Source organism: Manis pentadactyla, chromosome 5, assembly GCF_030020395.1.
Source record: "Manis pentadactyla isolate mManPen7 chromosome 5, mManPen7.hap1, whole genome shotgun sequence".
NCBI lineage: Eukaryota > Metazoa > Chordata > Mammalia > Pholidota > Manidae > Manis > Manis pentadactyla.
In genome coordinates, this window is record NC_080023.1 from 102,649,849 (window position 1) to 102,664,509 (window position 14,661).

Consider the following 14,661-nt stretch of genomic DNA (forward strand, 5'->3'; position numbering starts at 1 on the left):
AATGGCAAAGGTATGAATTAAGTGGAATTAATTCAAATTAATTCAGTGTAATGCATATAGATATTAGTCCTGGGAAAGGAAGGCCTCTAAGAATTGTCCTCACTGGTGTGATGAATTTTACAGCTGGACTCCAGCCTGTATCTGGCATGAATACTCTGGGATGGTTGAGACCTGGCTCAAATCCAGTGCCATAGGCTTTTGGGCTGGATGGCCAGGCACCCAGGGGGCCTAAAAGGCAGTCCTACAACTTAACCAGGCTCTCAAACATCTGTCACTTTTTGCTTAAGTAGAGATTACCTTACACTCTGAAAGTACCACTGAGGAACCTCAGACCATTGGTTTTCCCTCATGATAATGATCCGCCTTTGAACGAGTGGTTTATGTCACTCACAATTTGCCCTAGCTCAACACTGACCCTGCAGTGAAAGGCTTCAGGTCTGATGACCAGTCCCGAAAGCCTCTTGCCCATTCCTCCTACATATGATTTCCAGAACACCATATCTCTAATCACTCATGTATCCGATGCATTTGTTACAAACCAGCACCAAGGCCCACAGGCCACTGGCACCATCACAATCACTGTAAATCAGAGTTTTTTATAAAGCAAAGAAAAACTATAGGAAAACAATCCAGCTGTCTAATAGGTCTTGAAGGTACAAATAAATAACATTTAGTGACAAACATGTATTTGAGAAATTGCTCTTAATTCTGGTGCCTATTATTTGTATTTATAATCTTGAGCACATAATAAAATGGAAAACTAAATTAAAAAAATATATATACATATATAGATATATATTTATTTATAAATGTATAAAAATCATATAATTTTGTACACTTATTTTATATATTTTATTACGTTATATATAATTATATATTATTATATTACATATAATATTATATATATACACATATTCTTTCTGATTCTGATTCCACACAATGATAATTTCAGAGCACACTTAGTATATTTAATAGTATCCAAATATTCATGAAGTAAAAAAGACCAATTGGTTTTTTCTTTATGTGAATGCCTACTTTCATTTTGCATAGACATGACATCACAGACCTCGATATACTCATTTCTTTTGTACCAAGCAACACCCAGCCCATGGGCAAACTCCACCTAGTGCTGTGTTAGAGGCATTATTAGATCTTTTAATATTTAATATAAGAGGGATATTAACCTTTAAATATTCATCCTTAAATACCTTCTAGAAGAACTGAAGCCACAAGGAAGGAGAATATCCACATTATAGATTTCCCAATGTGAGGAAATCAGCTGAACAGAAAATACATGTAGGAAATATGATTTGGCTGGAAAATACCCAAATCTGTGACCAAAGGAAATACAATTTACAATTGAGACCAGGCTGAAGGTGAGATGAGAACTGAGGGTTAAAATAGACTTCTACAAGTAGCGTGCTTATTCCTCAGGAGCAGTGGATTGAACCCTACCTACAGGCTATAAATCTAAGACCCCAGAAAGAGCTGATTTTCTCTCTAATAAATCATGGTTGATTGATATGGATTTAGTCTTAAGCATAAAGTGAACAAAGATAGCCAGAAACCTCAGTGTTTCTCAGGAAAAGCAGATTTTTACTTCAATGTAAGTACTGTTTGGGTCAGTCATATTGTAAATAATCTTCATGTTCTTAGAACCACTGTTTCTTTTATGGTGAAAAATAAAGAAATGAAAGAATAAAACCTCTCTCACAGAGAAAAAGGGAACATCCACAATAATTAAACAAACCAGAATAAATGATCTCTATCCGAAAGGACCTCTGTTTCCTTCATGAATTTAAGAATAAACTTGACTGTAATACCTAGAAATACTGAAATCAAAGCATTTGAAAAATATTCACAACTTCTTTGAGATGAAGGCAGGCTGACTGAGGCCCATCCAATAGATGCTTCAAAGCTATAATCATATATAATGATTCAGAATTCTGAATTTTCTTGGCTTGATGACTGACCTTTATATCAACTTGCCATGTGACCTACTGTGAGTCATTCTGGCCTAGATGTATCTTCCTGGAAAAATATTACACCTAAAATAGCCATCTTCAAAGATCTGCAAGATTCTCACATTGAAAATGCTGTTTTAATTTCCAATGATGCAGAGAAACTGCAATATAAGAGTGTTAGGTAAAATGTGAGGCATAATTCTCCCTACATTCATTCAAAGTTTACTTATTAAAATGGTGTATAAGGGATATGAAATGTCCCTCCCTGGTGGCTTCCAAAACATTAAGACTATTTTTCTGAAAATAGACGGAAGGGAAAATGCCTGTAGAGGTCATACTGGTACTGCTGAATAACTTTTATGAGGGCTGTCTCTGTGACAGTCTTCTTGCAGCATTCTCCAGCCACACACGTTAAGCATGAATCCTGGGATCTTGTGGTGGTTGGGGGAAGGCAGGAAGGAGTCTTGGGGACTCAAAGGTAATGCAGCAGCTATCGGTTGTTTTTTAACTGAAGGAGAGATCAACACCAGTTTTCTTATACCATTTGTAAAAAGCTGGTTCATACAATAAGGAATATGATCCTTTAGAATATCTTGATAGCTATATACAAAGTAATAAAGAATAAAGTCTTTAGTGATAAAGATGTAATTTCCCATTTTTGTGCTGCCCATGACCAGTTGTATGACTCTGGACAAGCTACTTAACCTCTCTAAGCCTTACTTCCCTCATTTGTACATGAGACAGTACACCTATGTCATGGAATTTTGCTTATCATAATGTTTGGCCCATAGTAAGAATTCAATAAGAGTATTTTGTATATTAATCTTTCTTCTATGTATTACAAAATATGCATATGAATAATATAGCTAAAGATTGAAAAAGGCACACAAAGTATGAAAATATAAGGGGTGATTTTATGAAGAAGGGAAATCATGTATGTGTCTCAATACAACATTGTTTTTGAAATCCATTAATGGGACTTTCATATAAATAGATCATTCTTTATTTCAAGATTCTTATGATAATTTAGTAATTAAACCCCAACTAGAGCATAAGATGAATGTAAAATTCTGTTTCAGAGAGAAAAATAGCACAGCGAATGTATTATCATTCTCAGAATAATGTCCCCATTTCTTATAAAAACTAATTGTACATTGCCTATCTTAAAAACAAAGAAAAAATCTCTTTATACATTTAAGACAGCATGTACTTTCCTTTAAGTCCTTAAGTATATTATTAAAGTCTAAAGATAATATAGTGGTACCAAAGCAGCGATCAGCTTAAATGCTAAATATTTATAGAGTTTTATTTTAGCTAAATGTGCAAACTGCTCTACATATACTCCTTGCTGACAAACCAAGTTCACGGAAGAGTTCAGAAGACATCTCTGAAGCCACTACATTATTATTACAAATAGAGCTACCCAAACCAGGGAGATGAAGTTGATCTGACATCATTTTGCTCCAACCCTTACAGGAACAGGTTCAGCTGGATACAGGAGCCCCAAGACAATGTATCAAGTTTCCACTGCAGGTGCCATGGGAAGTGAAGAGACAGCTGGACTAAAACACCACTGACTTAAAGCCCTGCTATTCACACTTACATTAACTGACACTTAATAGTCAGTTCACCAAATACCTAGTGAGTTCCTACTTTGCATCAACCAGGTCCTCCATTGCCACTAAGGAGCAAGACATTTTTTAAAGGATTGTGTGACTTGAGGAAGAAGTGACATACAGGTAAGTGCAATACAAGGTGGAACATGCGATGACAACACAGAGAAGTCCCTCATCCAGCCGGGGATGAATGGCCATAAAATGATGAAGAGGGTAATTCAACTAAGCAGAAGTCTTAGAAAGCTAGGCAGTTAAGCAGAGAAAGACATTCTAGACAGAACGAGGGTTAAGAGCACTGAGTCCAGAAAGACAATGGCATGAAAGGAGAGCTGGTAGATAACACTGGGAAAATGCCTACCTTTTGTTTATTCTCCTTTTTTAGCAATAGAAACTAATTTTATTTAATGTGGCAAAGAGCTTAAGATGATAGCTCCAGAATCCCTTATAGCTATATGTAGTCATGTGACACAGTTCTGGCCAAAGAGGGATAAGTGGGAGTTTTGAGTGGGACTTCAAGAAAGCTCCTAAATGGAAGAGAAATCAGCTTGGGCACATCTTGTGACCTTCTCCATAACTCCTCTTTCCTGTTGTCAGAAATGAGGATGTGATGGCAGAAGTACCAACATACATCCTAAGCTATACTGGGACCTTGACAATGGAAGCCACATGGTACAAGTGGAGAAGCAGAAAAATCAAGGAGGCCCTGATGATTCTGTAAAACTGCCTATCACTGGACCATTATGAATAATCCCCTATTTGTTTAATTAAGGCACCATGACTGGGTATCTACGACAAGCAGTGGAAGCAGCTCCTGAACACAGGTTGCTGAAATAAAAAGGGTGTAATCCTGTGAGTGGGTGGCTGACGCTGCAGTGGTCACTATGGCCGAGACAGTCCAGAGACTGACTGCACCCTTCGTATGTTTCATGAGGCATTCAGATTGATTCTGAGCTGTTCAGAATAAGGGCACGAGTTTGAATGCATTAAAACTTAGGAACTTCTCAAGTTTTCCATTAATGCATGGAGAACATCTAAAAGATTGGTTGCTGAGGTAAAAAACTATGATAGAAGCTGCATGAACTATTTTCTTCTTCTATTCTTCATACTGAGTACATAGTTTATATGATTTGGGGGAATATTTCTTAAACAGAGTAAAAATATGTAAGTACCTAATGCAGTGCCAAATCTATAATGGTCAATAACTGTTCATTCTAAAATGTATTTATTTACTTCTAATATTAAGTAATTACATGATTTATGTTTTATATATTTTTAGAAAGTTTATACTTTCCCCATTAATAAAAATCTATTTACAAGGTTTCTAATCTTTATAGAGTAGATAAATCCAATAATAATCAAAACTACAAATTCCTAATTATTAAGTGAATTCTATTTTCCCGGTAACTTCTGTTTTGGAATGAGATGTATTATTTGAAAATAACTTTGGTCTCTAAGGTAATAAGATACAAAACAATACAGCAGGTCATTTCATAACGAGATATTTTTAAAAGAGGTAATAACTTCAAATAAAATATTACTAAAACTCAAAATACAAGTAGAACTGTAAAATGATATACCTACTCCCTGACCTAAGCCGTTATTATTCCCCTTTAATTTCATGACCAAATGGATTGAGGTAGGATAATGTCCCAAAATCACCTGCAGGGAGAGAGAAGAGCTCCTACACTTGTTGATAAGCAGCTATACTGTCTTTAAAAATTTTTTTTGACTTAAATTCTCTCATTTTAAAATAAAGGCCATAATATTCTGATTCCAGGCTGCACTCCAAACAGGTCACACCTGTGAAGAAATTTTAGAACTGTTGTGCCTTATACTTTGTTCTTAGCAACCGACTTACAATTTTATTAGTCTTATCCTACAAGACAGTTTTTATGGTGTAAAAAACTTTTTATACGAAAAGTGAAAAAAGCTTTTAGTTCAGGGTACATAGTTGCTTGGAGTGAATATTCGTCTGTATTTCAGTTTTGTATTTCTAATTAGCAGGGAACACCTAGGATTACTGATCATCTTCTTCCTTTATTCTTTCACTGGGAAACAAATAAAAAAACGGTGTTGACTCATTGCTACCTACAGAATCGATCTCGTCTTCCCCGCGCAGCCCAGAAAGCACCCCACAGTCCCGTGGAACCTGCCGAATCTCCCAGCTCATGTCCGATTATCTCCAACAGGGGGCTCTGCCACTGAGTTTCTTGCCGACTCACAAACCTCGACTTCCTAACTCTGCACACAGCACATGGTTGGTTTGGCCTGCCCTGCCCCTACCCCTGCTGCATTTCCTAGAGAACTCAGAATCATGCTTTCTGATCCAATTCAAATTCTTCAGTGAACTCTTTCTTGCACAAAGATAGCAGTTATGTTTTCAAAGTTCCAGTGTTCTCATCACACACTGCTCCTATTTCTGAAAGAAGATCCGTTTTTAATTATATAAGTGTCTGTCTCTCCTCCTGGGTATGTATGCAGGCAACTCCTGGTGGCTCAGAACAGATCTTAGTAATTTTGTCTTTCCAGCATCAACGGAGGTCTACTTAATGCCAATAAAGATATGTATAAAATTATAAAATGTACATTTATACTGCTGAAGGACTAAATGAGTAAGTGACTACAGCTTTATGGAAAAAAAAAAGAAAAGGAAAACTATACACAAAAGTGAAAAACAGAGCTTATAGTATAATTAATGTATCAGTAAAATTGTTGTTTCTCATGGAAGGCTGGATGGAAAGTGATGCCTGACAAGGAGCTTCAAGGAGAGCTAAGATCTTCACAGGGAGAAGTGGGGGCAGGGGGTAGAAGAGAAAAGGCCAGAAAACAAGGATTATTTTATTTGTACCCTCAAGAAATATTGAAGTAAATGCAAAAAAAATAAAGCCATGGTGAGCTTTAGAAAGACACCCTGTCCAGACTGCCCAAAGCCCAGAGTGTACCTATGCTCAGGGAGAGAAGGGCTGGACAGGGGAGCGGCAGGTGCCATGGCCAGTAGGACAGAGAGCACCCTGGACTACACAGTATGGGCACTGGTCCGCAGGCAAGGAGGAGCCACTCTGGGTTGCTTTTGTTTATTGAGTAACTGAGACACATGACCACAGCTGACCTTTCTAAGTATTAGGGGGGCAGTCGTATAGGGGATGGAGTAGGCCAGGGTTTCTTAAATTGTGTTTTGTAGAACACTAGCCCCATTGAGATACAGTAGAACACATGGTCACTCTCTTTCCTCTCTCTCTTTCTGCTCAAATTATCTTAGAAAATTCTACGTTAAACAAACTACAAGAAACACTGCCACTGCTGGACTTTTCAGAACTTGTGATATACTTATAGAGATTGTGGAACTCTGCTGGATGAGAGCACTTGTGATTTTTCTCAGAAATGCTACAATATCCTCTCTCTGGCTTTGGTGCCACCCCTTTTCTCTGGGTTTTCCTGCAACTTCTTTGGGTGTTCCTCCTCCGTTACCTTGTGAAGAACTTCTCTTGTTCAGCTGTTTTGTTTTCATTCCATGGAGACTTCATGAGTGAGGTTTCCACTCCTGCAGACTAAACTCCCATCTCTATTTCTCCTGACACCTTCCCTGGCCTGCCTTCTTCTACCGTGAGGTAGGTGCCCCTCCTATGTGGAGGTGCCACTTCTCTGGGATACTTCTAGCACAATCTTTGTCGTGCTCTATCTGATCATTTCCTCCTCTAGAATCGTTAAAGGCTAGAACTTTTTCTTCACTCTTCCTTGAATACACAGCACGTAACATAGTAACTGACTTACTAAAAGTTAGTTGGCCAACTGAAACTAAACTATGCTCCCCTAAATCTTGAGTTATAATTAAAAACATACATCAGTCAAAGATAGCTTCTTTAATCCAAAGTTCTCCATATCAACAACTATTTGAAGTCTTTGTTAAGCAAAGTTAAATAGGAACTGTCACAGAGTTCTCTAAGATAAATTTTTTTGTTTTTAATTTTAAGACATTATGTGAGATAATCAAGACAGGCCACATGTCGTATTTGCAACTTACAACACAAGGACCTGATTTTTCCTAGTGTTCAGGGTAACAGCAATATAAACCAATTAACCAAATATTTCATAAATAATCCCTTCACATAAAATTCTGTGTGAATTTTACACTTCTCACAAACTCAAATGATAACGAGCTCAAAGTTTCATCAATATTTCAGTTAAATGATCATGTTGATCCCAGTAGTGGTAATAGCCCTGGACTGAGGGTTACATGATGGATGGAAAAAAAAAAAGGCACTGGTAAGATATTTGCCTCGTGTTACTGTACCCTACTGGGGCAAGAAAAAGTTATTCACTTAAAATACTGTGAAGAACTCTCCTGTCAGGTCTGGTAGGTGGATGGGAGATACAGTCTTTTGATTTCATACACAAATATTCTATTCCTGGCTCTAAAGCAGTGGGAAAAAGAAGGCAGACCAAATGGAGACTAGGGTAAGACCACCAGAATAGGCTTTACTGTTTCTCCAGGTATAGTTTGCCTGGGAGTATTTTCCTGAAACACTCCTTGTTCACTGCCCAAAATTACCTGGGAAGAATAATAAAAAATTATTGTCAAGATGAAAAGAGTCTAAGGGATTACTGAGCAGTGAAATCTGTAAGATTTAAGAACAAAGTCACTTGGTGGTCAGAGTGGGGCCAGTACAGGTCAATAATCAGCTAGAAACAAAGTGCTGAGCAGGACCTGAAAAAACACCAAAACTCAGGCCACTGACCTTGGGCTTCTCAACAGCCCTGGAGGTAGAGTCCAAGCACTCTCATCTAGCACCCCGAGAGCCTGCATTATCTGTGCTCCATGGACCCTGGAAACTTCTTTTTATTATACTCTCTTTACACATCAGGATTGATCACATGAAATGACCTGAAACTCCCAGGCACTTTATATAGTATGTTCAATCATGGGTCTGTAGTACCTAGCACAACTCTGGTACACAGTAGGTTTAATAGATATTTGCAGAAGAAAAGAGTTTCCTGTATTCTGTGATCTAAGACACAACCTTTAGATCAACTGTCACAACTGCAAAGCCTTGGCATGGTGATGTATCTGTGCAGTTGTGAAATGATTTCTCATTACTAATAAAGTATTGTAGTTTGCAAATGATCTACTTCCCTTCCTACAGATGAGATGGGTTTTAATATATCCCCTAAGAACATCATTCTCTTTCATCTCTGTCCCAAATGCTCTCCTAAATGAGCAATAAGGCTGGAGCTTGAAGAACTGTACATGGTCCATGGAGCTTGAAGAACTGTACATGGTCCATGCTGAGGCCTGAGGTGCACAGCTCATTGGAATTTATCTGCCAGGTGTACCCGGGCAGATAAATAGGGTGAGAATGGCTCCATCAGGGAACCACAGATCTCCAGTTTTCTCTTTGGCAAAGAGACCTCTGAGAACAAAGTCTTGGGATCCAAATGACAAGAATGGCCCAAGAATGTAAGCAGAAAAGTTGGCCCAGTGTACACCAACATGGTACATCAAGCACAGAGTAGCAGGTGCACAATCGCTTACTGCTGCCTAGACAGAGAACTGCCTCCCCTCACTGTAACACAGGGCAACACAGAGAGGCAGGTGTAATGGACCACCACCAACACAACAAGTAAGGCCCATCATGAGACAGGAGACAACTGACGGCACCAGGACTTCAAGACTAGGAGTGGTGCCCAGGTATCACCTGTGACCTAGTACTTTCCTGCTCCATCTATGCTTGCTATTCTTTATTATTTAAAATTATGTCTGTAGTGCGTATCTTTCCTAATGGACACAGGCAGATGTCATAAATTGACACCATGATTTCTGGCACATAATGGCACATCACAAGTATCTACTAAATGTACACACCCTTGTCTTCTCATAGATTTTGAGTATGAGAAGGAAATCTTAATTGCTTATTATGATAGACTCCAAGCTCGACTGAGGGTAGGAGCAATGTCCAATTTGTTCATTGCTATATTCTCAGTTTGTAGCACACTGTAGTCACTAAGTAAATGTTATCACACAGATAAGAAAGTATTTTTTTTTGCTGAATAAATAATGAATTCATACAGTTAATTAAGCTATATATTTGCTGAGTTTAACTGGTATATTTAATATCCCTTCTGATATAATTTTACTTCATTCAATCAAAAATTTGATTTTCCACTAGGTGCCAGGCATACAGAGGCTGAGGAAAAAGAAGAGTAAGATTCTTGCCCACATGGAAATCAAAGTCTAAAAAGGAGAAACATATAAACAAATTGTAAGAGTAAGTTTGTTAAATTCAAAAACACACATTTGTGTATTTTAAACAGCTTTAATCACAAAATGTCCTAATCAGGAAAAAAGTCCTCAACAGAGAATACCCCAACTAGCATTTATTCATGATCATTACAGTTGAGCAGAGACCACCCATGATTGAGTTTGCCAGACCACCAGTCCCAAGGACAAGAATTACACAACACAGGCCCCACACAGGTATCATTCCTGATTATAATACTGCTAAATAAACCAGTTTTAGATTTTTTCATTGTCATTTAATTCTGTTAAGAAGGATTTGGGGGAAAATGTTATGATGGTGATGAGCCTATTCACTTCAGCCATCCCAATATTCGGCCATACCAATTATAAGGCCTACTATTTAAAAAGAAAGCTCTTACTTAATTTAGCTCATTTACACAGATTTCAGTATTACACAAGCAAATTTGTCATCAAAAGTTTCATTAAAAACTCTGCAGAAAAATCACATTTGACGCCTAGGTCCAGTTCAATCCCTTCTATCAATGTAACTCTACTCTTGTAATCCTAAATATAGTGAAACAGAATTTAGTTCCACAAAAGGCTTTTCTGTTTTCCTATATGATAATTTACCTACTCAATAAATTTGTCAAGGGCATGAAATACAATTTATTTTAAGTTTTTTACCACTTACTCTCAAAACCTAAGGGAATTCAGGGAATCAATCATCACATTCCAGAATATCTGGACCAAAAGTCCTAATTTTAGGACTTAAGAACTTGATTTGGTGTGTCAAAAAAGTATTCCTAACCAGGAAACTGAAAACATTTTTCACTGGTGATTTTAAGAAAGTTGACTAGCTCATGAGCACAGTTGCATAGAAAGTAAGAGGGGGCACTCTGCCAAGTGGATCGATGACCACCAAAAAGAATTTTCACAAAGAAGAAAAAGGGAAAAAGAAAGGGAGAAAATGATGCTGTCAATCCCTAAAAAGGAAGTTATTTTTCAAATGGTCTGATTCTCCCTTTCACAAAGGAAAAGTCAGCTTATTGTAATAGAACAAGAATGTTCAATTTCATGCAGGTATACTTTCTGAGCCAAATAGAATATAATAGTTTCTTAAAGCCATTTATCTTAAGTGGTTCATTTGTAAGGCATATAAAATTCCCCAAGAAATATGTGGATTCTAAAAACAATAGAAGATTTATTAATTCTAAACCAAATTAAAGACGTTTTCAAATAGTGGCAATGAGTCATATCCTCTTGTGCCCAAAAGCACAAAAGCTGATGAAATTTAAAAAATTAAAAGCAAAAATAAATTTCAAAGTTTTCTCTAAAGCCATAATAAACCTTCAAAAAGTAATTAAATTTGTTTTTTAAGCTCTTCCACTTATCCAAACATAGAAACAGTAGTAGCTGAGCAAGCTCTTTAAGCACTTTATGTGTAGCACCCCCCTCCACTTCCACTTGTCCTCTCTCTAAATCTACTAGACCTTAAAAACAATAGCCAGAGTGAAAGGATTTTGTGTTCCTCCTCTGAGGTGTCCATGTGGTAACCACAGAATGCAAACCTGGGAGTGCAGGCATGGCATGGCATTTTGTGTAGACTCACCAAAATTTCCCACACATGTAAATTGCTGGATGATACAGCTTTGTGTTGTTTATAATGGAATTAAAATTATCTTTGGAAATAGGACCAAAAAATGTCTGGAATTAGAGCTTTCTAATCAATGCAATGTGAATATACATTGAAACTGAAATGAGTTATTGTTCCAAATGTAATGGTATCTTCTTACTGAGTCTTATAAAACCCTAATAATTTTGGGAAAATAATTTTGCAGAGATTGTTCCTCTTGAACTTTTAAAAAAAGTCTCTTTCTGGTCTTGATAATAATTTGATTGCATTAGTTGATAACCTTAATAGGCTTTTGAAAGTTGCCTTAATATACCAAGAATATCTGTATTTATCCAATACTTGGGAAATAGGATTCCAAAACTAAAGCTGTGGGGGACTCTCTTGTCTTGCCCCTCCTGGTGCAAGCCAGGAGCTCTGTCCTCTCGCTTTATCTCTAAATAAAAGCCTCTCACTTGCTCTCCTAAAAACAAAAAGCTAAAGCTGTGGTAAAATATAAATAATGCAAGAAAAGAAAAAGAAGATTGAGGCAAAATCTGCAAGGCTTGTATTTATTTACCTTGTTCCTTTACTACTAGTCTCTGCTCATTGTATGGGATTCTGTCTAAAATCCTGTGTGCTTCTAGTCCAGGCACTTCCTACTATTCCCTCAGTCAGAGGCTGGAGTTTGCTTTCTTTTTGTGCAGTTGGTGATTGGGACCTGCTGAAAAGGCACCACCTGCACATAGACACCTAGAGGCATTGCTGGGATATTTGAGGCAAGGCTCAAATATTCAAATGAATATAACACTTTTAAATTTGGGGTCACTACTGCAGTTTGTTTAGTTTGAAAATATACAGGAAAACGTGTCAAGAGTCAGTGGGGTCAGAAAATATTTAATGGAATAAAAAGTAAATGTGTGTGGTAGGTGAGGGGGTCATCACTGTAGTCAGGTCTGCCTGGGTTCCACTCTCAACTTTGCTACTTAACTTGTCTGCCTAAGTTTCTCATTTTTAAAAAGGGATCATAGTACCTACCTCACAGAGGCCAAAATGAATTGCTAATTTCATCTACAAATTGTTGTGAGGCTTCTTAAATGCATTAAAAAATGAAGGCCTACAGTAGTACTTGACATGAAATTAGTGGTCTCTGTATTTAACTATTGGTATTAGTCTTATTGAAAAGCTTTATATTAAAACAAAGTAAAAACAAATTAGATGAATTGGAATTACCACACTTCCTTGAGAAAACCCAAAAGTTACTTTTTCTCTGCCATTATCACTACAGGCCTTTTCTGTGGTATACTCAAGTCCATCATCTCTAATCATGCAAATCTATATAACATGCACCCATAACACCCAGATTTTGGTTAACATCACTAGTTTCGATGAGAGGAACCAGGCTTCTTTGCCTATATGTTGACAGAGCTCAAATACATTATTGACACCACTAGGACAACTGCGCACAAATAAAGTAACTCCTAAATAAAACTAACTTTAACCTAATAATGCTCATTGTGAAATGAACATTTTGAATATGTACATTTAAGTTGTATTATCATGAGCTATAATATTTGTCTAATCCTTTATGGGTTATGAAGTCATTTTCTATTTAGTAAGTGCTCCAATTCCTAATATTCATGTAATGTGAATTTGATATTGTAAACCAGAATGAGAAACCTGTTACAGACTTGCTTTAGTGAGAAGCTGCCTCTCTCCTCTATCACAAAGATCAGAAAGTATTTTCTTAATAGGAACTCAGAGGGTATCTTTTATGGCCTATAAAACTGAAGAAGAAGGCTAGTATATTATTATACTGGAAAGGATATTATTATTATGTGTTTTCTCTGAAGTTTATTTTATAGCTAAGGTAAAAAGTGAAATCCATGAGAGGCCTAAATTTGAACAGTTCTTAAGGGGATTATGCATGTCTCTTAAAATTTGAAAAAATATGTTATTTATATACAGATCACAACACTTTTAAAAGGCCAATGTGAAAGAAACTGTGTGAAAGTTAATGCAGCGAAAAGATGGATTGAGCAAAATCAAGAAGAGCTATTTAAAAAACAAAATTTCCAAGTGGAAAGTTTATATGAAGTATATAATCATGCCTAAAGTGAACAGTGAGCTAAGAAATATAGCTGAAGACTGAACTGCTCACAGTTTTTTTGAACATGTGAAGCAGATGCTTGGATCTGGAAAAACCATATCTAACAGAAGGACAATAGTCCAGTGAGAGGTGTTGGCAGCAGAAGAACAAAGGGCACCACCAGAGAAAGAGTGAAAGACAGCCCCAGAAGCACCCTGGTTTTCTACCTGTCCCAATAATTCACATTATCCTCAACACCTTTCTTGCAAATAAGCTTGCTCATATGTATTAATTAATGGTCACGTGCTGCAAGACTCACCTCTATTCAAGAATATTCCTATTTCTGACAAGTATTATGCAAGATAGCATCTTTATATTTTTTTGTATTAAAATGTTATAATCTATTTAGTTGGCTGTTTATCATTTATAACTACTATTTACTCCTAAATACTGACTCACACAATTCAAAGAATGAGATCCTTTGGGTGAGTTTGGATTTTTTGTTTCTCTCATTGTTTTGTCTTTTTTTTTAAAAATGTTATCCCCAAATGTCCATCATGAGCCTAAACATATAATTTCAGATATATCACCTTTATTTCCTCTTGTAAAGTTAAATATCTTTTTTAAAACATAAGTGTGCATTTTATAATCAATATTAATGAGATAGAATATAATCTTACCCTGGTGTGAGTACGAATGTGCATCTTCAGTCCGTCATTTTTACTGAATCCTTTCTCACAGTAAGGGCATTGATAGGGGCGCTCACCTACAAACACAGGAAGCCTCTGGGTCAGAAAAATATACAGTAATAAAGCAAGCACTCTCCCACCACTCCCACGCTCAGATCCTGGTCACCACAGATGCCTGTGCACTGCCACGAAGAGGCTGCAGGCACAGCGGAGCTGACACACCAAGGGCGAGTCAGGACAGTGGACAGCTGCAGTGCTCTCCTGCAGAGAGGACTGAGCCCAGAGCACTTCCAGTACTCAGAAACAAACTACCTTCTCCAACAGCAGGTTTGCTGCATATTCTTTTTAATACTTGAGACCAAAGAAAATCTCCTAGTTTTAAGAATTTTCTAAAAAGATTTCATTTTATCAATTTGTCACTGTACTACTCATGGTGGTGGTGGTGGGGTCTTTATTTAA

General features: G+C 37.1%; 1 protein-coding gene across 8 annotated transcripts in view; it reads right to left on the minus strand.

Moving 5' to 3' along the window:
* PRDM5 (PR/SET domain 5) overlaps positions 1–14,661 on the minus strand; it is a 241,328-nt gene that overhangs the window by 43,186 nt on the left and 183,481 nt on the right. For 7 of the 8 annotated variants that reach the window (XR_005032232.2, XM_057502577.1, XM_036922984.2 and 4 more), the window contains one exon: positions 14,194–14,279. Coding sequence is in view for 7 of the 8 variants with exons in the window: in XM_057502577.1 (XP_057358560.1) it covers positions 14,194–14,279 (86 nt within the window). In the remaining variant the exon portion in view is untranslated. Of the gene's footprint in view, positions 1–9,537; positions 9,810–14,193; positions 14,280–14,661 lie in introns of those variants that run through there. The other variant, XM_057502579.1, reaches the window with a different exon arrangement.